We start from the raw sequence: 24,890 nt of genomic DNA on the forward strand, positions 1-24,890 counted from the left end.
AAATAGAATTAGGAAAACATGGTTATGTCAAAAAGAATTAAAGGTTTCAGACAAACGTAGAAGAATAGCACAAAGTTTATTCAACATACAAAATGAATAAATACACATTTCACTCTATCAAAATTAGCCAAAATTGAGATGAGAACTACAAACCAAAGTACTGTCTGTTATGCTGCAAACGATTGTGTCAGGGAAAAGAGATGGAGCAATCATTTCTGAATGTGGTAACCTGGGAGCATATTTTTTCAGCTATAACGGAAAGCTGCCAAGTGCCTTTCATGCGTATTGTATTGAAATTGAAGTCAAGGCAACATTTCTGCACAGAGCAGTCTTCTTTAATCTCTATCTGCTTTATTGTCACTGTGCTTGAAGAGAAAGTGTTATCAGTTCTCCAATGAAGCTATTGTACAAACAGAATGTCTGGCTTCAATTAAAAAAAAAAAACTATCTTTACTGCATCAGAGGAATTACATGCTTGTTGCATCAAAACAAAATAACTGATTTCACCCATACATGGACTTAAAATCTGGAAAGAGCACACTCATATACATATTTGACACTCGTCACACTTTGTAGTGCCGCAACGGCTTGGTATATAACATTTCAATCCTGTAAAGCAGCAGAACTAAGTCTGGTGCTACTTTCTGTACTTGAGTCAAAACATAGGAATTAATCTCTGAACGATGACGCTGACAAAATACATGAACATCCCACTGTTTTTCTCACATTTAAATAAAGACATGTTCAACACCAAAACACAAACGCAGCATACCAAGGGCTTGGAGTCTGACTTGCATAAACCGAAAATAAATATTTCCACAAAATGTTTGTTGCTGTTTGAGGGATTTATTTTTCAATTTTCCAAACCCTTGATATGTGTCCATTTCATTTATTGCACCCAAAGGTAATATTGCATAGGATGTAAGCTGTTACCAGCTCCTCATTGCCCAGCCACAATTGTGTGTGTGTGTGTGTGTGTGTGTGTGTGTGTGTGTGTGTGTGTGTGTGTGTGTGTGTGTGTGTGTGTGTGTGTGTTGTAATGATTCTCCACCAAACTCTGATGCAGATGATTCCGAATACCGAGAGCCAATTATTCAGTTGAATACTAAGAAGTCCAGAAATGCAGCTAAAAGGATGCATCTTATGACATCATCTATCATGTATGCTCGCAGGCCTCCATGTGCCCGCGGGATCAGCAATAGATCCGCGGTAAAATTGAAATTGAAAAGTAAAAACTCGATGCATACAAACGGTTGTGCTCGTTGCCTCCCCGAGGGTGCATCATCTGAGAGATGGAAAGTCGATGACCTCGTCAGAGTCTTCTTAGCACTCCTGATTATCGCTGCAAGTGGACGTCCTTCCAGCCCTGGACAGGAAGAGCTTCCCGCTGGGGCAGACGCATACCTCGTAGAGACCCTGAGCGTTTCCAGACACCCCCTCCTCGCTCGTGGGAAGCCTCGGCATGCGCACAGTCTCAGCATCCAGCACCAGCTGCAAGGCAGGCAGCGTGCAGAGCAAGGACGGAGAAAGGAGAACATTTCATTGAATCAGCAAGAAAGAAAAAAAAAAAGAATGTCAGTCCAATTGTACTCACACAGGCTGAGTGTATTGTGACACTCAGTGAAAGAAAACCTGCATGTGTGAAGTGTCAGACACATTTTGTTCTGGACATGATGAAAAAAAGCGTATCGTGCAGTGCAGATTAATATTTAGTTTTCTGAGCAATAACAGCAAGACAAGGGTGAATTTCACCCCGAAGCTATGTTGTCATATGTGTGCTGCTCGACTTGGAATTAATTCACAAAGGTCAGAAAAGTGCCTGTGATGCAAATTATTTATGTATTTCAGGCACTCAGCTGCACCACAGCATTTACAGAGACCCGATTCAGCCAGAATCAATTCTTAAAGTCACTCAAAACTGACTCGGAGACGACAAATGACTGCACAGCAATGGAGCGACACACAAGTTCAAAAGGCAATAAATGCCTTTCAAGCTCATCGATGAGTATCTTACTGCTCTTTTAATCTCTTCTGTGGAAACCCCAAGACCATAAAAACTAAAATATCCCCCTGAAAATCAAAATATACACTTAAGTACAGTATTGTATTACACAATTTCAAATGATCTTATGTCATTTGTATCATGTCCTATCTCATTTTTGTTTGTAATAAATAAATAAAACCTTTCGCGTACCAGTCAATATTGCCAGGTGACCAGTTGTTGACTATGAGAATCTGTGAAAATAGATGAACTCTAATCAAAATATACTTTTTGTCGTGAGTGTGCGGCATGAGTCTAGATTTAATTGTGTGCGTTTCGCTCATGGTGCCCAAGAGAGCTCCGTTTTACTTAAATTATATTTATTTGATGTGTTTTGTCGGGTCTGCTGGTGGCATAGCTTTGATCCCTGCGAGGAAGAATAATGTCCTCCCACACAGCAATAAAAATTATTCATCAGAAGGCGGATTGTGGGTGTATCTTTCACCTTTGGCAAATTGCATCCTGATTATATCATCTCACATTATATTGTTTGAAATCGCTCAGTTTCATTTTGCAAATTCAATTGCATTACATCCCATTGTATCATGTCATATTTTCCTTTTGTTCTGATTCTTGTATGCTATTGTATAGCATTATGTCATTTGTTTTCTATCAAATCGTTATCACATCTAATGATTCTTTATTATCATAAGACAATCTTGAGCTCCCATATACAACTGTTGGGAGATGTTTAAATTGTGAATGACATCCTGCTTTATAAAGAGCATGCACTTTATATTTGGGTTTTCCTTACCAGTCCTACACTCGACTGCAGAATGACATCCATGTTGGAAGCAGCTTCAATGTTTCCTGCCAAAGCTTTGATATGAACGCCTTTTGGTGCGTCCATACTGAGAGAGCGAGTCGGGGACTCCAGCCTATAAGGACACAGAATCCACATAAACAGATCAACGCGACCTCTCAATGCTAATTTCAAATATTTTCAAATGTGTAAATGTGTTCCACAGTAAATGGTTGACAAAGAGTTTAGATTTGGTGCTTGTTAGTGGCAAGGTGTTATTGTCTTTTTTTTTTTTTTAACAACAGGAGACCGTTGTTATCCACCGTTATATTCACCTCAGGTCCTTGAGAAGTTCAGACCTCAGCTGTGGCACCTCCACTGAATGCTGGAAGAGGGCACCCTCAGGACCTGGAGGAAGACAGGGCACGCACACGCACACATGCACACACACACACACACACACACACACACACACACACACACACACACACACACACACACACACACACACACACACACACACACACACACACACACACACACACACACACACACACACGGACATCAGGATTGAACTACAGTGTACATCTTCCTTCCTATTAGGTGTTTCCACATTGGAAGACTTTCTTCTCAAACCATGTCTTTCCTTACACCTCCTGCCTTTTCCCTGCAGATAAAGTGTGTCTGCTCCGTGACCAAACCACCCCCAACTTTTCCCATCACACTGTCCAACATGAGTTTCACCTCTAATGTCCTTGTTGATAATCCTGTCCAATTCTGCTCACTTGCAGTGAAGCTGCACCCTCAGCCTTCTCTCTCTATTCACCATCGCCACCACCTCGAAACTACACAACGTAGCTGCTCTCACCCATTTTCTAGTGAAGCTGATACAGGTGAGAACAGCTGGTTGGAACTGCACTCTTTCCTCTCTCACTCACCATGTCTCACTTTTACATGTCACTAACATTTGTCTCTCTCCTGTAGTCGGTGCTCTCTCTTTCTCGCTCGCTCCTCTCTCTCTCTACCTTCCCACTGGACTCCTGACAGTGGAACTGGACTTGAAGTCTTTTTTGCCTGTTGCTATCTGTCTGTCTTATGTTTTTCTCTCCCTCTATCCCTTCACACAAACATGAACGACAAATCTGCCACCTCTGAGTCTGATTCTGCAGATTTCTTCCTGAAAAGAAAAAAGATTTTCCTTTCAACCGTCGCTTATTATTGCTCATGTGGAATTATTGCCATGAAATGTTGTTGAAACTCTGTTGTATTTGGCGCTTTATAAATGAACTTGAAATGAATTGCTGCTTTGGAATGTTCATCCCAAGTATTTTAACTTGCATGTCTTGGTTACGCCTGTTACCTGCATCCTCACTGTGTCAACATCTTTATTTATTATATGCTTTACTCCTTCTCCTCCTCACCATTCTCTCTAATCTCTGATGCATTCCTCTACTTCTCCAGGTTTTCCTCAACTTGCTCACCGCTCTCACCAAAGATCACGAAATCATCTGCAGACATAACAGCGTACGGAGACTCCTGTACCTCGACTTCATCTGTCAGTCTTCCCGTCACCACTGCAAACAAGAGAGGGGCTCCGAGGTGATCCTCCATGCGATCCCACCTCCATTGTGAAAGCTTCTGTCACACTGACAACATGTCTTTTAGCTGTCAGACTTCTATCAAGGCACCGTGGAGCCTGTCAGCGCAGCCTCACAAAGCCACTAATGCAACTGTAAACCTTTGTTAGCGGTGCCCGGCTTCAGTGTGAAGAGGAGGAGGAGGAGGAGGCTGGTGTTCGGCTCTCCTTCACTTTTGCAATTTAGAGGACACTATACAAAAACCTTGAATTGTCATCAATTGTTCCTATTAAGTAAATCAGCCAACCACTTTTCTTAAAAACTATTAAGAAATCTACTGTGTTACTTTGTCATATGCCTTGAATTGTTTCATCAACAACATTCAGTCCAATGCACCTGCTTACAATCTGTATTCAAGCAGTTCATTTTGTAAATAAAATCAATTTTAATATATAATATAAAACAATAAATCTAATGGATTCAAAAATAATCAAAAGATAATCAGACTATCAGGAGTAATTGGTGGTGATGAAAAAGCCACTGTTAATGTATGTGGAAAATTATATACATGAAAGAATAAATACTTCAATACAATATCTAAAGCACCCAATGCCAAACAGCCAAACAGCCAAACAGCCAAACAGAATGAACTCTCAATGTCACTTTCAACTGGTGATAAAGAGAAACCCTCATCAAACACAGTGGGAGCAGAGGTTTCATTTTCAGAATTTGATGAAAACGCCTCTGCTGCTGCGGCTCTCTGTGGAAAAAACTGACCCCAGGCAATATGAAGCTATCAGCTGACGCTTGGCTCAACAATAATCAGTCATCACAGTGTGTGATCGGGAACAAACACCGCCCGTCAGTGCGCACACTGGAAGATGTAAATACTTCATCCTTTGGCTCTTTGTAATGCGACTAACTGTGCAGCATTGAGAGACATTTGATTGTTTTGCATCAAAAATAACATTAAAAATCTGCATTTCTATGAGAATGAGAGTTGCACTTGACATGAATTACTGCGAACAGAAATGAAGAAGCCTTTGTCCTTGGTTGCTGGATTGTTGTCCAGTTATTTGCCATTGGACCAAACAGCTCCTGTTGATTTCACATCTGTTGCTCATTTTATCCTTTTCCAAAATGTGTGTTGGCCAAACAGGTGAGTCCAAGGAAAGGAGCTCATAGCGGCGGCTGGCGTACCTGTGACTCGCAGTTTGTCTGGTCCTATCACTGCCTGGTCGCCATCTGCAGTGAATAGCATGTTGCCGTTGTGGGAGTTAATAAGCAGATTTTGAGTGTGCCCCTGAGCCTCTTTTGGACCTGCAACAACAATAACAACACACAACCATGAAGGGTATTTGGCAATAATACTTGGAACAAATATAATCATCCAAATCCATAATGTTTTCTCTTCATGTGATGCTTTGCGCAGCTTAGAAAATAGAAGAAACATCCAAGCTTTGAGGTGATCTGGAATAGGAAGCAAATAGTCACCTGCTGATATGAGTGGATAAAAAAAGGTGAAGCAATTGTGGGGACGTTACAGGTTGGCTATTACTGCTCAAACTGACAGGGAACAAATCTGAGGTTATTTCACTTTGACCTTCAGCTTTCAAAGCTCTGCAAGAGGCAAATCTGCAGCAGGCAGACCGCTCCAGGAGCGATCTGCCACCTCAGCACCTACAACTGTGAGCCGACATGAAGCCTTCCCTAACAAGCATTACAGTTTTATGCGCAGAGGGCCGTGAGCAAGCAGGCTATGGTTTTTACGGCTTAATGATCAAGGACACATAACTGCAGTGTGGAACACAACAATTAGCTGGGTCATTTGCTGGCCTTTTAATTATGACAAAATACCTCAACTTGGCCATTGGTGAGCCGTAAAAGATGCAAAAATATGATCCTGCGCAGGCCCCCGGGCCCTCTGTGTAATACAGAATGGTCCAGACAGAATGGTCGAGAAAGGAATGTTACATTTAATGGATTTCAAATGGAAATCTCAGAGATTATGAATTGAAAGATGGGCTCTTGTTAATGTTGGATGAGAGATCCCTGCAGGACAAGTTCATGAATGTCTTTACTATAGCCCTCATGCATCAGTGGGATGTGATGTGTGAGTGCTGGATGTGCGCACATGTGACCTCTTACCCACAGATATCCTTCCAGTAACATCCCCATTTTCATTGCGGGCATTAAGGGAAACATTTTCTGATGAGTGTGCGAGAAGTGAAGAGTCCTGAGGGGAAAAAAGAAGAGGGGGAAAAGGAAGTTCGGCAAATTACCATGTTGTACAAATGTATTCATGACAAAACACACACACACAGACACGCACATATATTGTTATTCTTGAACAAAGATGCTTCTTTGAGTGTCTCAGCCATGCTGGCTGCATATCCAAACGGAAATATCTAAACGACTGAATAGATTGTGACGAGAATCACGATTGCCAGAAGATAACCTCGATTGACCTTCATGATTTAAATCTATCTCTTGTAAAGTCACTATCTGGTTGGCATGCTCATCAGCTGCATTGATGTCATACAAATGTCAGAATGAAAGCATCAATGTGTCCCTCTTTTCCAATTTTCTTTGCGGTCAGCACTATAACATTACGAGAAGGTCCCCGGTTTCCTAAATTGGTGTTTCTAAATTAGCTATAGATATAAATGTAAGTGTGCGTGTGTGTGAATGACGGTCTCTCTGGGTTTGCCTTGTGATGGCCTCGTGTACCATGACTGGGAAAGTCAGCTGAAATCACCTCCAATGCCCCACAACACTGAGTTGAATGAATCAGTGTATAACATAAAAAGCTTACTGAGGCCCTGACAGTCGGACAAACTGCTTTCACAGAGAAGGTCACAGGAAACTCACTGCCCAAGTTACAGAAGTTAAGCTGTGAAACAAGTAATCCCAAATCTTTCTGTAACTTGAGCTTCCGTCAACAGTCTGTTTCATTCCTTCACGATTCATACAGCAGAGTGTGGAGTGCAGAACATGCATGCATGTTTTTTGCTGTGAAGCGAGAATGACAGCCACTTCTTTTCCTATGCAGTGCTCTTTCACTTCATATTGTCTCCATAGCTTGATGAGTTGTTTGAGATTTTTGTACATTGCACTTAATAAACTTTGTGTTTTAGTTTCTTGAGAAACATCCTCTCTGCTTCTTTTTAATGTACTAAGAAATCAGCATATACGTGCATAAATTGTTTCTGACTTTGTAAATGTTTATTTATCACCCTTGTGCAGTGAGTTTTGTTTCGCAGCGTGACAAAGTAAGACAAACACCAACTCTATGAAAACATTGCTGAATCAAGCAGCTGATGCTGCTGCCTGTAAATTCTGAAGAAATGCACTTCATCAAAAACTGCTACTATATTCTTTTTCTACAATAATATTTGCACAATATGTGACAGCAGGGTTTGTAACCGCAGACATCACAAAAGCACTCAGAAATCGTAGTTTCATAAAATGTTTTAATGAGGCAACCGAGCTGTAAATCACTTCGGTTCCCTCGCAGCTGCGAGGAAGACATGTTTATAAAAATGATCTAAGAGCCTAACTTTTCATTTCGAAGGCGACGGGGTGACTCGCTAAACTCCAAATCTCATTAGAATCCCATCGACCACATTGCAGAATATGTGGGTCCGTGAATGAGGAATACATTGTCTTTTTAATGGGACCCGTGAAGTAAGGAAAAATGCTTAAATATTGCTGCCATGAGCAAGAAAAGCCATAACATGTAAACAACTGCAGCAAAGTGTTCCCATCTGCTGCTCGCAGGCAGGCCATAAACTACTTTCCACCACAAATATCCCGGAGGTTAATGGTAAGCTCAGTGCGCCACCACGTGCACCGTGTGGGACTGCCAGATCCAGTTTGTTCTGACACTTCTCCCACAAAAAACATTACGGTCAGAAATATGCAGCTCAGTCGCTGCAGCTGCATAAAAAATGTGCGATTGTCTAAGTGGGATTACATTTAGATGGTAACAGTCTGCTCACTCGCACTCAAGTTTCGATTTGGTAAGCAGAGAGAAGCAATAACGGCCAGGCTGTCTGGCGACTCGTCTGAACGGCCTGAAATCAGCTGGGAGAGGCGATAGGAAGGAAAACGGACAGGAGAGGGGAACTAAAAGGTGGATCACAGAAGAAGGGGATTGAGGGAAAATGTTTGTTCCTCATTATCTTACCTCTCTGGAGTGGATCTCCTGAGCGTAGACGGGCATTAGAAACTCAGACTCGCCGTCCTCCAGCTTGACCCCATCTGAGTGTACTTCTAGGTACCCCATCCCCTCCTGGAATGCCAAAAATGCAAGATTTAACACAAAAAGATGATGTGGCAGTAAATCATCACTGTAAACAGCTCCAACAGCTGCGAGTCAGGAAACATCAATATGTTTAAGTTAGGGGTTGAGGAATTTCAGTCTTCCAGGTTTGAAACAAATGTGGGAAGGCTTGATATTTCACTTTGGACGTTGCATAATAGAACAGTTGCTTCAGGCGCTAATGCGGACACTTCACAACAGTCTGTGTTTCCAGGTGTGTGTGTGTGTGTGTGTGTGTGTGTGTGTGTGTGTGTGTGTGTGTGTGTGTGTGTGTGTGTGTGTGTGTGTGTGTGTGTGTGTGTATTCCTGGTTTAAAGTCAATGCAAAGTCCCCAAACGACATGGAAATATAACACACGGGTGAAGTGTTTCTATGGTTGTTCCATCTCTTTTTGTGTAACTGCATGAAGATTTACCCTCTGCATTTAAGAGAGAAAGCTGGCAAAAGCCCATGCAGTATTCTTGTCCAGTTGACCAACCACAGCTCCTTAAAATAACACCAATAATCTCTCATTTATCTGGTGTGTGGTATCTTTAGCTGATAGAGTTCTCTCAAAGGAAACCCCAGAGGTGCATGAAGAGCAGGTGATAGTATTTATGGATGCGCCTCATGCGTACCGTGTTGAACCACATCAGCCTGAGGATCCAGATGGTGAGGGCAAAGTTCACCACGAGGATGACGATGAGCAGCAGCACAAACAGGTAGAGGCAGCGCTTCCTCCAGCCATAGATGCCGATCTTGTAGATGCTGTCGGGCACCGATCTGGGCGAGCTGCTGCCCTGGGTGGTGGTGACATACTGCTCCCGCACCATCTGTTGGCTGGGCAGAACATGTACAGGGGAAATTCAAACAGGCGTTGAGTTGTAAATTGAGGAAACAAGAAAGAAAATGAAAAAGAATTCTATCTTTTAGGATTTTTCTGATGTCAGGCAGTGATGATTAGTCTAAACTGAACATGCGATTGGATTTATGTACCAATAGAGCAACAATAAGTCAATATAGCCACAATTGAGAAATGCATCAATTCAGCCTGTTGTTCACATGTTTAGCAAATTTAAAACAACATTTATATAATTTACTACCATTTCAGATCCATTTTAGTTCTTCCCCAGCTTCCCCAGAATGAATACAGAATATTGTTAGATACTTGATAATCCACTGTGTTTTTCAGCTATAGCTTGGTGTTGTTTCCTGGGTATGTCATGCCATGTGAGTCATCAGAAGTTTCTTTCTGATAAAACCTTTGTGAAACAAAACCTCTATAAAGGTGAGAATGGAGCCGCAGCTTCGTACATCGGGGAGAAACCACAAAGATGCACTGAGATGATTCTCTCTTTCCAACTCTTTTATTCCTGAAATATTGATGAAAGCAGTGTCTTTTAACAGTATTCACAAAGAAGTCCTTTTAGTCCCTGATAAACATGTGGATGGAGAGAAAAAAAACAGATAAACCAAGTGGTTGCACTCTGAGAATCTTGTGACTTTATCAGCTTATCCATTAAAAGAAAAAGAAAAAAATAACTGCTTTTATCGAGCCTCCGTCAGTCTTTCTGGAACACACCTGGCTGCCGCAGCCTCTCACAGCCCTTTTATTTGTAAGTATTTGTGTGCATTTGAGTGTGCTGAATGTAAACTAACTCACACACCCAGTGGATGCAAACAAGATCCTGTCTTCACAAGCTTTGAGGCTACAGCGTGGAGGCTACAGCTTTTCTTCTACTGAGCTGATAAGGCCCACAACTTGCAATTTAATTGGGAATGAATGCCTTTTCCCTGCATAATTCTTTTGTTATAATTTTTCAGATGAAATCCTGATAAAAAAAAAAAAAAAGTAACTCTTGGGTAAAACTAACTTTTTTATAAGTATAATGAGGAATAATTACAATTTAAAAATAACCTTTGTGTGAAACCATACATACCAGATTTTGAAAAAGGAAGATGTTGAATATGCCTTTTTATTGCATATGAATCTATGAGACAGTTATTAACAATTGACTCTCATAATGTGAAAAGCATTAGGATGTTTGGCATTCCACCAGAAAAGACTACTCGACAAAATGTGCTGTGTGAGAGTTGTGGTTTGTTTAAACTCTGAGGGGGCTCGGCCTCCCACATTCTGAGAACCGCTGCCTTAAAGAGTGTTAAACACCCCAGAAGGCAAACACAGGGGTGTTCAAGCTGGCCTGTTCTGTTTTAATTGTTGTGGGTTTTTTTTTTTTAGTCTCCACTTGCTCCACGACGGCATCCAACAGTTTTGACTACATTCTTCATATACATTTCAAAATACATGTATTTTTTTCCCTCCTGGTTAATATCCTTGATTCGTGATGTTTTCATGTAAAAAGATGGCAACCAGTGGATGTTTTATGTGGGTGTGGTTTGTCTTTCTGCCCCGTGAATTGAGTCATTGGGTGGGTTTCTATTGCTGGCAAACTGCATTTTACAGATCCTGCCCTATCTACGTTTTATGTTTTCGCCAGATAGTTTCCTCGTCTTTCAGCTTACGTTTATATGTATAACTCCAGTAGCTACATATCTGTAAAATGTCTTGTTTGCACACACTGTTGGATGGAAGTCATGAGCCCACAGCTCTTGCTCAAACCCAGTGGATATCTGGCTCACTGTGCCAGTGGAAAAACTGACTGCATTTCCAGCCATTCTGCAAGAAAGGCCAAAGGAAAATGCCACTTATTACAGAGCAGAGGGTGTGCTGCTTGGCCACACAGCAGAGGGCTATCAGTGACCAAAAAAAAAAAAAAAATGTCAATGAACGTCAGCACATTTCAAACCGCTGTGCACTGTAAGTTATGACACAACAGTCATTTTCTGTATTCAGTTCACATGAGGGTAGTCCAAGCTCCAAACAAGGACTGCAGTAAGTCCACCCCCCCCCAGTCAGCACATTTTGACAATCTGAAGGGAACCTGCAGGGACAAATTTCACAGTAACAATGTGTGTTCAAGTACAGTGGAGCCAAGGCCCCCTCAGCCTCACAGAGGGAGGAGAGGTGTCACTTTCTATTGATTGACCTTCATTAATAACCTGGACGAGGCTGCGGAGAGCAGTGAACACGCAGAGAAGAACAAAGCCTGAAAATTAAAAAAAAAAAAAACACTGTCAGATGTAGATTATTGTGGGTCCACAAATAAGCAAAACAAGCAGAAATCCAACAGCAAAGTGCAGATTTCTGGAAGCAACAAACTTCTCAAAGTCTTTATCAATTCTCTTGAGCTGAATCAAGTAATCCGAACGAAGATGTCTGTCGACAGTCTCATTGGCGGTTTCTGAACTTGACAAGGCCCAGACTCCCGTAGCCATACAGGACAGATGTTGCTCCTTACTGTCACAGTAAAGGCGTTATCCATCATGATAAAGGAGGCACTTTACCAAGCAAAAAGCCATTCTTCCTCCACATAAACAGATGTTCAGCCAAGCACATCGTCCCACCGCAACTCCCATGGGCGCGCAATGACAGGAGCCGGCTAGGAGAGCTGACAGACGGTGCCAGACCGTATGTAACAACACAAATACTTTGCGTTTCTGTAAATAATGAAGGTAAACATATCTCCAGCCTCACACCGAGGGGCGTCGAATAAACGCAAACACATCTCGCTGCTCGGATCCGAGCTGTGCCAAGGTCTCACAGAAGACGTTTCAGAGGAAACTATAATGAAGCCGCAAGGGTCATTTCTCGCTCTTTGCAAAAACCAAAAAAAAAAAAAAAAAAAAATATGTGTGGAAAGGAGTAGTGGTATAAAAAATGGAGAGGATTTCTATGACCGAATCTACTTCTCCACAGCACCTGTCTCCTTCTTCGTTATGAATGGCTCTTATTGCACAAGCAAACAAATTAATGTTGCAGGTAGAAAGCTGCAAATAATGACTGATATTTCTACAGTGGAGAAGATCCTTGCTAAAGAAGAATGTACGGCACACTGCTTCTTCTGCCTCATTTTATTTGTAGCTATTAATCATATTCTTAAAAAGTTGTCATTATGATTGATTAAGCTACTCTGCAACAGAGATCTTTATGGGGGGTTCCAACGTCGTCTGAGAGTTTGGCCTCTTCTGTCTTTTCTCTTATAGAGTTCAATAAAGCCAGCTAAAGTGTAATAAATTGATTGATTTCAACAAAATGACCCTACAATCTACTACAGAGGACAGATCGTTTGTGGGGAATGTGATGTGACGAAAGAGCATATTTCCATATTTGTTCCTTATAACGTTAATACATTTCATCCAACCCATTGTAAGGCTTTCAAGTAAAATCATTAAGAAGCCTCCATAGTTCAGTGACAGTAGGAGGAAGCAGGCAAAGATTTGAGGTTTGATCTTTAAAGGCGTCCTCCAGCTCTGGTTTCAGTTTTTACCAGCGGCCCGCTCAGCCGCAGGCAGATCCTTCCATAGCAACCCAAATAAACACTCCCCGAACGGGGCTGCCGCTCAAGCGCCAGGAATGCTCAATTATGGGATGTGGTGATCAAAAAATACAATCTGATTCACGCAGAAAATAGTTTCATGCCTTTATTTTTCAAGCTTCTGTGCAAATCCTGCAGCACAAAAACAGAGAACTATGAATCCTCTGCGGTCTGAGATGAAGACGGTTCGTCACTGTAAGCAAAGCTTTTGATCCTGGAGCTTCCTCTTAACTAACCCCAAACAAGCAAAGCTCGCCGTGAAGCCCTGTCTCTTCTTCCTCTGACCTCTGAACGGTAGTGAAATCTGCAACGGACAGCCTAACAATCCACAGGGTCCGGCTGTAATTGAGAGTCCAGGCTTCCCTTTGAGAGGAGGCTTGACCTGAATGGACACCAAGGGTTTCGGGGAAGGCTCAGAAATTGTTAAAGCGGACGATGTACGCAGAGGAGTGGACAGAGAAAGTCGTAGGTGATGGAAAACTGAGTACACTGCTGAAGTTTCTGTCCGTCTGTCTGTCCGTCTGCCTATCCGTCTGTCCGTCTGTATGTCTGTCTGTACCAACTGGCCGGCATCAAGTCTACCCTCTGCTGTGATGCCTGAACTTCTAAAAATAGGACACAACACTGTGAACTAAATTTAAAAGAGCAGCAGAGGAAACACTCGGAGAGACATAACTCTACCTTGATTTAACTGAAACACTCTGCCAACACCCTGAAGTCTCACTCATGACACACATCCAACATTAATGAGTAGCACTTTCCCCAAGTTATTTTTGTATTTCAATATTGTTGGCCATGTAAGGTAAAACACCCGACAGCTGCCTGACTGAGAGGCTGACTAAAAACACATTTTCCTACTGGTCCAAACTCCACGCGCGTGGAACGGGAAAGTGATCAGAACACAAAATAAGACCTAGAGCGGGATAAAAGCAGAAAGCATGTAGAGTAGGTGAAAGGTTACCCTTATAAAGCACTTCGACTTCTTCTTAAAAGGAGTTACAAAAGGCACAAATGGGCATTTTGTGGAAGACGGGGAAGAATAGTACTCACCGTTGTGTGTTGAGGCACAGCAGTCCTCCTTCGTACGCACCAGTAAGCAGAGCTGGAGCTGGTAGGAGCAGCTTGAGAGGCAGCAGTGCCTGAGCAGCTCACACGTCTGTCAGCCACTCAACAGCTGCGTGCCATAAATCCAGCTCTGGAGGAGCGCAGACTAATCTCCACGAGACGGCGCTCCCACTCCCCTGCATACCCAGCGACTCTGTCCCTCGCTCTGCCTTTTCAGCCATCCCACTGACACTTAAATGTCATCATCATCAGAGTGTGTGAGAGAGGGGGGGAGAGAGAGAGGGGGGGAGAGAGAGAGAGAGAGAGGAACACCCAGACAGAGGGGGACAGTTTCTCATTAGCAGAGAGGTTTAATATCTGTGACACACCCTCAGATCCACCCAGGATGAACGGAGGCAGTTGTTTGTCATGCGACTCACTGGGTCACTTTCACAGCTCAGCCCGGCTCTAATTTCAGACTTCAGCCGGGGCTCGGCGTGAAGTTAGAGCGGGGTTTCAGTTATCTCCGGGTGGACCTTGAGGAGGGTGGGCTGTAAGTCAGAGGAGGTGACGTTCGGCGAACGCAGCAATGCTTTGGTCAGTGAAATGGAAATAGTTTTATGGCCTTTGAATATGAATCACGTTTTTCTTTAACTTTATATACAATGACACTGAGTGATTATGCATCAATGACACATGAATATACCTCTAAATCATGTGTAGTTGTCATGTATCTGTCAAAGTAGGAGAATTACAATGTAAATTGTATTAGTGTGCAGTATTTTCAAGGTGACCTGATCATCATATTCAAAGTTAAAAGTTGGTAATGCATTCAAGAGCCTCTAACCACTTTCCCTGGCAAGTACACTTTTAAAGTAAGTAGCTTAATTGAACTGAATGTATTTCGGCTGATCTCCATAATAAACAGATCATGTGATCCTCATGTTTCATTTGGAACAAGTTTCACATTGGTGCCCTTCCTAATGCAACCTGTGCAGGGATTCAAGCCTGTAAACTGCAGCTTAACATCTTCAAGAACATCATAATTGTTTTACAATATTTGGAAAATCAAATAGTATTTCAATTCAATCATGAAACTACAACCATAGTAGTGATATTGTTATCTAAAATATTTGTATGGAATCCAAAGGGAAGCATGTGTACTCACCAGCCTGCGCGTGCTTTGAATGAAGATGAGCTTCTGCTAATGCCAGAACAAACACAGAGAGCAACATTAAAATCTCCACTTTCACATAGACCTCTGCACACTGGATGAATACAGAGTCGGATTCTTTAGAGACGGCGTCACATTTAAGAGAAGCACATTTACACTTGTAATGCTTTGTCACACAGACGACATTGAGATAAAGAGGCGGCGGTGCCTCAGTTGGTAGAGTGGCTGTCGGTTGAGGGCTGGGGATATTCAGTCCATTTGAATTGTCCTCATTTCATTCACACATTTTAAAGTGTTGGATTTAAAAACTAAATATTACATTTTTAATCACTTGCTTCCTTTAATCGTGATTGTTTTTGTTTTGTTTTTGTAAAAGATTCGTAGAAAAGAAGCATTCTTCTCCCTTGTTCTCTTTAAAAATCACATCCTGTTTATTGCATTTGCTGGATTTCTGTTAAAGCAGTGAAAACGTGGTTTGTTTGCTTGGCTTGTTCCTCGTGTGTTAACATGACAGTGATGCACCGTCCGGTCACTCCTGTGGACTCGGCTCTCACTGTACTTTTGTGTTTTGTTGCTTTGAAGGGAGTCCTGAGGAGATGAAGTGGGATTTAAAAAAAAAATATTATTATTATCATTCCTGTTTCAAAGAAAGTGTCTCACAAGGACAGTATGTAATATGTTTTTCATTCAAGGCACTCAAAACCTAATATAATGAAAAGAAACAGATGTGAGAAATACACGCCATTATCACCTACAATCCCTTTCACACCCCTCCACTCAGGGATTAACACATTAACCCACTAAGACCACGTGATGTGCAATTTATTTTTAATTATTTTTTTATGAGCCAGCAGCTTTGTGTTATATGCAACATGTACCTCATTACTGTGTGTCTGTGCTCCTGCCTTCTCACCTGTGTTGGTACCTCTGAAATTGGCACAGAGCCACAACGGAGATGAAACAAATCAATCTGCCTCTAAGTGGGGCACATCAAAGTCTAAACAGCCGCTAAAACGACTCTTGTTGCAGAGGGATTTTCTCAAGTTTTGAAAGTCGCACATCCAGCCTCGTAATTTAAAATTATACCGGAAGACAGTGTCGCGAGCCCCTCAATAAGTCAAGAAAAGAAGCAAAAATGGAGCTGTAGTTGACAAAAGCTTGAATTCCCAATTCATTTACCATCTCACACACTGATCACAATTCTCTACATACATAAGTAAGGTAAATATTCACATCAGCTCAAAGGGAAATCCGTGTGTGCTGCACGTCATGTGTAATTTTCCGCCACAATTCCATTTGAAATGTCTCATATTTATTAACTCATACATTAAATCAGCCTGACATTTAAACTAATTCATGGTTGAAGCTCTGAGGAATAACAAACTGTCACCACAAGTTAAAGTAAGAGAAGACACCAAGTCAGTCATTTCCCTCTGCTTCCTCCACCACAGAGTGGCATTAGCAAATGTGAATTAATTAATGCTTGTTGGTTTCCATATGTACGCATATTTACAGCAAAATTCGACAATCTTCAGGAGGTTCTTTCTACGTTTGGTCCTGACGTAGAACACGCCTGCTAGTTTGACCTGTTATTTCCAACACATACAGCTGGAACAAACTGCTTCTGAATTAGAGGAGGTCTATGTTGTTGAATGACTCGTTTAAAATAGACACGATTTAAAAAAAAAATAAAAAATTGAAATATTTCTTGAGGCTATTTCAGTGTGACATTTTCAGTGCAACACTTAAAGAATAAACCAAAAATTAACCACCGATGTTGGTGGTGAATTGATTTAATGTTTTGATGGCAGGTAACAATGATGGAGAGACATCAGTGAAGCAGATCACAGGTGTTTATATCAGGTGCTTCGCCAGTCTAGCGCCAGATACCAATACTTAGGTTTCCTGCTCGACTATTGTGTGCCCATAATACAAGGGACTAAAATAGGAAATCACATTTTTTTCCTCTCCCATTTGCATCAACTGAGGTGACTCTACACTTTCACTAAAATGTGGAATATATTAAATAATATTGCATAATGTCTGATCACCCCCAATGTGATATGTTAATAAGTCATCATTGAGTGATTTATGTCTTTCTTGGCTAATAGCACTTTTAAGTTGTTTAAATTTAGCACTCACAAATCTTTCTTGAAACACATATGGCAATACGTTTTGACAAAAGTGCCATTTAGGTCTATTTTGAAACTCACATTTAAGAAAAGTTACTGAGGTCAATCAAAAACGAATTATTCTTCAATTAAACCTATTTTTGAAAAAGTGTCCCATAAAGGGTTGATTTCAGTTGGACTGAGTTACAATTTTTTTTAGCAACTAAATGAGTGCAACACAAAAAGAACACTTGTCGTATCTTTAAAAATAACTTGCCTGATCAGACAGTTATGTTTCAAATAGATCAGATTTCAGGCAGAGGAAAATAGACACACAAAGAACTGTGTAAAGAGCAAATCTGCACCTGATGCTCCTACGAGTTACAGTTTTATACTAAACAGCCACTACAATGAGAAGTCTAAGTTAGGACTGTGTTTCTCCCGGGCTGATGGATGGTTTGTCGCTGGTGTGAAACCTGCAGTTTGTTTCGCTGGAGCTCCTCGAGGTGCTGCTGCGCTGTGACAAAGCGACGGCCTGACAGCATCCATCACGCCGCCGCCGCGCATCTTCCTGCCCCGAGCGTACATTTGGCAGCAAAGATAGCTCCTTCATTTAGTAGCATTCTTATCAATATCTCATAACCTTTGGATGCCCGCGGCTTTCGGCAGACAAACGGAAAGCAGAAACGATGAATCTCTCCAAACCCAGTCGGAAATCTTATACCAGAAACTGGAACAGTGGAGTCAAGAGTCCCATTAAATTTACTGGATGACAACATTGAACAACACTGTGCATGTGAAGGTTTCTATTACTGACAGTAAGTGAGGGTGTCACACGACATGGAACTGTGCACGTATCCTGCTTTTATACTGGTACAATATTCATGTTCCCTTGTATGGCACACTTAAAGGAAGAGTATCTGCTGAATGAGTTAAGACTTCCTTTTCACACCATCACACCAGGTAGATTAAGCAGAAGCTGTTAAAAGGTTTATTACCGAGATGAATCTGGATCAGCGTGACTCATGCAGCCACATTAACGGCCACCTTTAAACTTCTGGTCTTTATTGAAGCAGTAATCTCTGCCTTTTCATTAATATCGACGTACACTGGGAGGTCTTGATTTGTTACCACAGCTTTAACATCCCAACTTTCTCAGTGTGGCTTGTCTTTGATTCTTGTCAGTTTGGAGAATATTACAAACACTAATGTATATTTAGAATTAAAGTATCAGTGAATCACCAACAGACCAGGAGCAGCTCTGGAAGCTGAAACAATATTCTGTTCCTTGAGCTATAAACAGATGTATTATGACAGGAATTAATGTACATTAATTTCAATTCAGATGATCCTGCCAAACCGTTGTCACTAAAAGCTGGATGTTCCAGGCCGTTTCCCCCTGCTGTCGAATACATTTGAAATAATTGCCCAACTTGTATAACATGATGGATAAGCAGCTCCACATTACACCACCCCGGAAATTTTACACTTCCATGTTTAACAAGTTCGATACATAAAGAGTAAAGACAAAAAGATGAAATTGTGTTTTTTTTTTACTTTTTTATTCACCTTTCATTACAAACAGCTCATCACAGGACACGAATTGAAGAACCTGTGAGAAGAAGAAGAAGAAGAAAAAAAAAGAAGAGTAAATGTTAATGGCTGCAGCTTAGGAAAAAAAAAAAAAAGTACAATGAACCGAGAGGCTGTTTCTTCCTTTTGAACCACCTGATTATGCTTTCTCTGCCGCAGCCTCCTCGTCTCCACCCTTGGTGTTACGTGTGTAGATGAGCTGAGCTCTGTGTTTGGACACCAGTTTGATCATGCCTGAAAAACAAGATGCAGCCACATCATGTCAAGCACTACCTCCAGGTCAATACTTAAAACTTCAGTTGATACAGTAATAAGAGACCAAAACATCAAGAAATTAATTTAAACAAAATAGTTTTAGAACCGCACAGCCCAGTGAGAACCAAGTCCTGCTGTAATTTAGTTCCTCAGACGACGATCAAACATTTAAAAATATAAATCTGAGATGCTCATGTTTTCGTAAAAGATTAAATTAAATCTTTAACTCAAGATAATAAGGCAGCGCTGCAGATATCAAACACACTGAACTCTGACATGTGACAGTTGGATATTGACAAACAGCCACTACTGTAGTGAAGTCTTTGCTTTTACGAGGCCAAATGATCTCATTGAAAATGACAAGCTGACTTGCTGCCTAACAACCCTGAACATCAGTGTCACCGTGAAAACAAATGAACAGATGAGCGACTGCAGCCTGGATGCATTCACAGCGAGAGCCTATAAACATCACACAGCCAGTCTGCTGATGACTCGGGGAAAATGCTTATTGAATGAGCTTAATGTTGTACTTTATTCTTTTAGTTGACAAGTCACATTGTTATAAATGCTTCAATAGGCTCCATCCAAAAGAAATGTAGCGAGTTGAGCCTTCCAGGAGTTGATAGAAACATTTTTCCAAGACCTCATTCACAGAGTAACTGACCTCCAGTCAGTAGTTTGGCTTATTTGAGGAAATGGATGCGAAGGTACCTTCAGTTACAGAGGATTTGCAGGGTCACATACAGAACGATATCCAAAGGGAGGCCCGCAGAATCGAGGCCAAAATTACAGTATTTTTCCGCACTCATTTGCCATTTTGTTTTCAGCAATTACGTTTTTTGTTGTTGTTGAGAAGTTGTTGGTCAAGAACATGTTTCATGATCAAACCATATTTAATCTTTTTTTTTTTTTTTTTTTTTTTTTAGAAATGTTAGTCAGCCAATCTAAAATCCACAGCTGGCGTAAGTTTGAACACATTAGTAGTAGACGGCGAGCCCTGGTCAGTTTTAAGTAGCACAAAACGTTTTATGACCTCTATTAGAATACATGTGTCTTAACAGTTAAATCTAACCTTTTATTCGACACTATGATTTAAATCTGAGCATGTACATCTTTTAAAAATGACTGTAGACATTTCAATTTTTCTCTTTTGTATAGCACTTTGAGTTGCAGTCAATGCCATGACAACCCATTTACATTCAAGTGTGAATGAAATTTTCCTGCTCAGAAAACCAACTCTTCATCCAGATAAACCAAACCTCTGTTCAATATCCAAGCCCTTTACCAGTCTGTCCATGAGACCCATGTTGAAGCAGATATGTAGCCCTCCCTTTCATGAACACACCACAAAAGCACACTGTGGCTGAAATGCTGATGATCACCTTTGGCGAGCAGTTCCTGGAGAGCGTTCCTGGCCAGGGAGCCGCGGATCTTCAGCCTCTCAGACACGACAGCGGGTGTGATGAGCTTGTAGTTGGGAACCTCTTTGTACAGCTTTTCGTAGGTAGCCTTGTCGAAGAGGACCAGGTTGTTGAGCTTGTCCCTCACTTTCCCCTTGGACCACTTCTGCTCAGAATCACACAATCATGGTCAGAGAAACCCACTGGTTCTTTTAAGTTCCATGCAATTGCCACGATGCTATTGGCAAGTTTATCAACCATGCAGTGTATACCTTCTTCTTGGCTTTGCCTCCAGACTTGTTGACTGGATCTTTGTCCTTTTTGGACTTTCCAGCGTCCTTCTTCTTGTCTGGTTTGGGAGGCTGAAAACAGAAGGGAGGGCGTTTAAAATTTGCAGGGGTCAAGTTCAAGCGTCACAACCTGATCGTAGAGGAAATATTAGTCTGAGACAAAGATGCTTGTTTGCAGTACAGTCGGGTTGAAAACGTGTAGCTGAAGAACATCCGGCAGGTTGAGAGGAGCTCGTGAGCCCGACATAAATGGGCCTTGTCCAACCAGAACGTCACACAACCGAATAAACACGGATCCATATAAAATCAAGGGGGGTTGCTCAGTTGGGAATCATGATCGATTACATGTTTGCTAATATATTAGCGTTCTTGGCGTCTTGCTTATTAACCGTACTCAGGGCATGAACGGTGAACTCGGTGAAAGCCGAAAGCGTGGTGGGGGATTAGCAACTCGGCTAACGGACTGAAATTCCCCATTTTGTGCCTTAATCGCAGGTCACTTCCACAGCGTCGGGAAACACAACCTTAGCGCGACATATTCCAACTTTCTACGGTGCCGGTCAGGTTGAAACTACGGCGGAAATGTTAGGTTTTGTTGAATTAAACGTGCAGTAGCTCCACTCACCATGTTTCCTCGTCAAGATGTCGGAGCGAAAGGAAGTTGGCCCGTGCAGAAGCCCCTTAGACAACCCGTACATGCGGAAGTCAGGGGGCGTATGGGAACTGGAGTTTTTCATTGCTTTGTAGTTCTGACACCTAAATGCTAGAAAAAAATAGAACATGTACACCATAATCTATTACGCCACCATGCATTTCTATTATTATTACATCTACAACAACAGTAACACCTTCGATGTGTTATTTTATTGCGTTGATAAATATGTGACGGCTCGGTCACGTGACCTCACGCTGTCAGCTGGGCAGGACGCCGCAAACATGGTGATCTTCAGTGTGTACGTGGTGAATAAAGCCGGAGGTTTAATTTACCAATATGACAACTATGTACCGAGAGCAGAGGCGGAGAAGACGTTCAGCTATCCTTTGGACTTGGTGCTGAAGCACCACGATGAAAAGGTGGTCGTGTCGTTCGGACAGAGGGACGGAATCAAAGGTAAATAGTTAGCTAGCCCCATTAGCATCGTGCTACGAGCTCCAACATTGTATAATCTAAATAACCCTGTGTGTTTAAGATGTCTGGAGAGTTTTAGGTTGTGTATCACAAATGGATCAGATTCTGTGAGCCTGTTCACTATAATGGGGAGAGAAAAAAATCACAAAAAAGTGCTAAGCCCACTGATTTTCTTATTGTTTTCATGATGTCGTCAAATAGTAAATGAAGCAGATTTTTGCTTACTAGTTCGGAGACAAAAATATGTTCAAACTCTATACGTTTAAAGCGCAACATGTATGTTAAAAGTTATTTTTTATGTTCCAAGTTGAATTTTCTATGAAATGTGTTTACCCAATCTGGTGTTGTGACATCATTGTAAGCAAATAGGAAAAACAGATTTACTTTAATCACAACGTTTAGGTCATATTGAACATTTTTCTCATTTACAGTATGTCTTTATGTCAAAACACTTTCAACCTATTGCCTTTTGAAATCTTAATGCAGAAATAGAATATTTTCCAAATAAAACTGGTTACCTGTTGCATGTCACTTATTTTTCTACACCTAAGCAGTTAAATTGGTGCAAAATAAGAAAGAAAAACATAAGAAAATACCTTCAAAGTGAACTCTGGCTTTACACTTCCTGTTTAAATAATTTTCATGATTTATTTTAATTTCTCCATTATATATTACAATAAAGGGTTTGCAACCTTGCACACAATGACAGAGTCTGACCTGGCTTTCTTTCTCAGTGGGCCACGCGGTGTTGTCCATTAATGGAGTGGATGTGATTGGAAAGAGCACGGCAGATGGGAAGGACATCCTCGAATACCTGAAAGACTCCACTAACTATCCGGTGTCTATCCGCTTCGGTCGGGCCCGGCTCAGCTCCAACGAGAAGCTGATGCTGGCCTCCATGTTCCACTCGTGAGTCGTACTCCAGTCTCATCCACACATAGAGACATAATTCAACCTTGAGCCGAATAAAATCTGGTCGTATTAAAGGTTTTGTACAGGAAAACTGCTTACCACCCTCTGAAATTATTAAATAACAATAAGAAAATACAGTTGGTGTTAAACTTTAGGTTTTCATCAGCTCCTACGAGATTCTGTGAATGAAACGGAAACAAAGGCCACGGTCAGTTTGCTCAAAAATTATGTAGTTCGTTTTTTCGGGAAATTGCTTTATTTTAAATACATATTTAGTAACACAGTAAATAAATCAGATAATAACTGAAGTGTGTTACATTTTATTTAATTTGAACATTCCAATAAGACCATTTTCTGGCACTTCTTGGAGGAAGTGCCTGATTCTACTTGTGTTGCATCATAAGCAGAGGTTTCCATCCACTTTTGTTTGAAAGAAATGGGAGGAACCTTTGTCCTAATAAATAAATGTAAAAAGGTGTAGTTTTTCACTTAATATCAAGTATAAATAAAGTTTGGAGAAACTTTGTAAAGTAAAGATTACACATTTTATCACAGACTATAAACTTAATACCTGCACAAGTATTTTGGCAGATGAATCTTGTACATGTCTGGAATTTGAAATAAACCACAAAACACTGAGGTGTTTAAGGACGACTTAAAATTGTTTAAAAAAAAACCCAAACCCTACTGATTTGTTTCCTCAGCTTGTTTGCGATTGGTTCCCAGCTGTCGCCCGAAGTCGGAAGCTCGGGTATCGAGATGCTTGAAACGGATGTCTTCAAACTGCACTGCTTCCAGACTCTCACAGGTCAGTGTCTCACGCCAGGAATTAAAATGTAGTTAAATAAAAAATATATATATTAAGGTTACATTAATGGTTAGACATTTGACATATGTACATATATATATATGTAAAAATAAAACATGATTATTTTGAATAACTTGCAGTCGACTGCTCAGATCCTTTCACTGCAACTCTGAATCATTCAGTTTCCCTCTGTAGTGATTGAATCCAGTCACATAAGAAACCTACACTTTTCTGTTGGTAAAAACATTTAGTCTGGCTGTGGAGCAGCTGCAGTGGATCAACTTGCGATGATTTCTTTAAATCCAGTTTCCAGTGTTTCACTCAAAACGTATTGTGGTGAAAGTGATTCTTGTAAATGTTTTTATGAATGGAGACGCTGAATCATCCATTTCATCAAATGGCCAGCTATAACTTTCCTTCCCAGATTAATGTATAATACATGTTTAGCTGCATGCAGTATGTGACTCGAACATTTGAATGAAGAATGACATTTAAGCTGTGATTAAATGAAATTAACCGATAAGACTCCACCTATCCTATACATCCCTTTGACTTCAGCTTGGAACTCATTGCCGTTCTTTGTTTCTCTCAGGGATAAAATTTATTGTGATGGCGGACCCTCGACAGTCTGGTATTGATGCTCTGTTGAGGAAGATTTATGAGATCTACTCAGATTTTGCCCTGAAGAATCCGTTCTATTCTCTAGAAATGCCCATCAGGTAAAGGAAGAAGATCCTGATCATGTCATACGGACTTCAGAATATCTGCTGGTTCAACACGTTTAAGTTTTGGATTTCTTTTTGTCTGTCAGGTGTGAGCTGTTCGATCAGAATCTCAAGAGTGCGCTGGAGGTTGCGGAAAAAGCCGGAAACTTCGGAGTTGGGTCGTAAACCACAGGAGAACGATTGTTCATGAATGTGCAAAGCCTTTGAAGGAAACGTGTGTTTTTTTTTGTTTTGTATCTTTATCCCACTTACCGATCATATTGTGAATACACTGTAAATAAATTGACAGAATATCCTCCACACCATGTGAAGCTGCGTCTGTTCAGCTCCGAGGAAACAAACTGCGA

General features: G+C 41.2%; 3 protein-coding genes across 3 annotated transcripts; 1 reads left to right on the forward strand and 2 right to left on the reverse strand.

Moving 5' to 3' along the window:
• Positions 1–57: 57 nt before the first annotated feature.
• On the reverse strand, positions 58–14,360 carry sgcg (sarcoglycan, gamma). Its single transcript, XM_080507658.1, has 8 exons — positions 14,153–14,360; positions 9,302–9,503; positions 8,550–8,654; positions 6,509–6,596; positions 5,561–5,680; positions 3,119–3,191; positions 2,796–2,919; positions 58–1,491 (listed from the first exon to the last, which is right to left on the reverse strand). Exons 2-8 carry the CDS (start codon positions 9,494–9,496, stop codon positions 1,324–1,326), a joined length of 873 nt encoding a protein of 290 aa, XP_080363784.1. The 5' UTR covers positions 9,497–9,503; positions 14,153–14,360; the 3' UTR covers positions 58–1,323.
• A 4,611-nt stretch (positions 14,361–18,971) lies between these two features.
• Positions 18,972–21,654, reverse strand: rps25 (ribosomal protein S25). The gene is made up of 5 exons (XM_080504748.1): positions 21,595–21,654; positions 20,952–21,041; positions 20,662–20,845; positions 19,160–19,258; positions 18,972–19,043 (listed from the first exon to the last, which is right to left on the reverse strand). Exons 1-4 carry the CDS (start codon positions 21,595–21,597, stop codon positions 19,164–19,166), a joined length of 372 nt encoding a protein of 123 aa, XP_080360874.1. The 5' UTR covers positions 21,598–21,654; the 3' UTR covers positions 18,972–19,043; positions 19,160–19,163.
• A 235-nt stretch (positions 21,655–21,889) lies between these two features.
• Positions 21,890–24,845, forward strand: trappc4 (trafficking protein particle complex subunit 4). The gene is made up of 5 exons (XM_080502867.1): positions 21,890–22,080; positions 22,833–23,007; positions 23,715–23,818; positions 24,411–24,537; positions 24,630–24,845. Exons 1-5 carry the CDS (start codon positions 21,906–21,908, stop codon positions 24,706–24,708), a joined length of 660 nt encoding a protein of 219 aa, XP_080358993.1. The 5' UTR covers positions 21,890–21,905; the 3' UTR covers positions 24,709–24,845.
• The last annotated feature ends 45 nt before the right edge of the window (positions 24,846–24,890 follow it).

The sequence above is a fragment of the Blennius ocellaris genome (genome assembly GCF_963422515.1).
Source record: "Blennius ocellaris genome assembly, chromosome: 2".
NCBI lineage: Eukaryota > Metazoa > Chordata > Actinopteri > Blenniiformes > Blenniidae > Blennius > Blennius ocellaris.

Coding starts and splice junctions, on each gene's coding strand:
- sgcg (XM_080507658.1), bottom strand. CDS start 9,496: ATGGTGCGGGAGCAGTATGTCACCACCACCCAGGGCAGCAGCTCGCCC. Junction 6,597..8,549: donor AGGAGATCCACTCCAGAGAG/GTAAGATAATGA, acceptor TTTTCCCCTCAG/GACTCTTCACTTCTCGCACA. Junction 3,192..5,560: donor AGACAAACTGCGAGTCACAG/GTACGCCAGCCG, acceptor GTCTTCCTCCAG/GTCCTGAGGGTGCCCTCTTC.
- rps25 (XM_080504748.1), bottom strand. Junction 20,846..20,951: donor GAGGCAAAGCCAAGAAGAAG/GTATACACTGCA, acceptor GATTCTGAGCAG/AAGTGGTCCAAGGGGAAAGT. Junction 19,259..20,661: donor CCAGGAACTGCTCGCCAAAG/GTGATCATCAGC, acceptor CTTGTTTTTCAG/GCATGATCAAACTGGTGTCC.
- trappc4 (XM_080502867.1), top strand. CDS start 21,906: ATGGTGATCTTCAGTGTGTACGTGGTGAATAAAGCCGGAGGTTTAATT. Junction 22,081..22,832: donor ACAGAGGGACGGAATCAAAG/GTAAATAGTTAG, acceptor TTTCTTTCTCAG/TGGGCCACGCGGTGTTGTCC. Junction 23,819..24,410: donor CTGCTTCCAGACTCTCACAG/GTCAGTGTCTCA, acceptor TGTTTCTCTCAG/GGATAAAATTTATTGTGATG.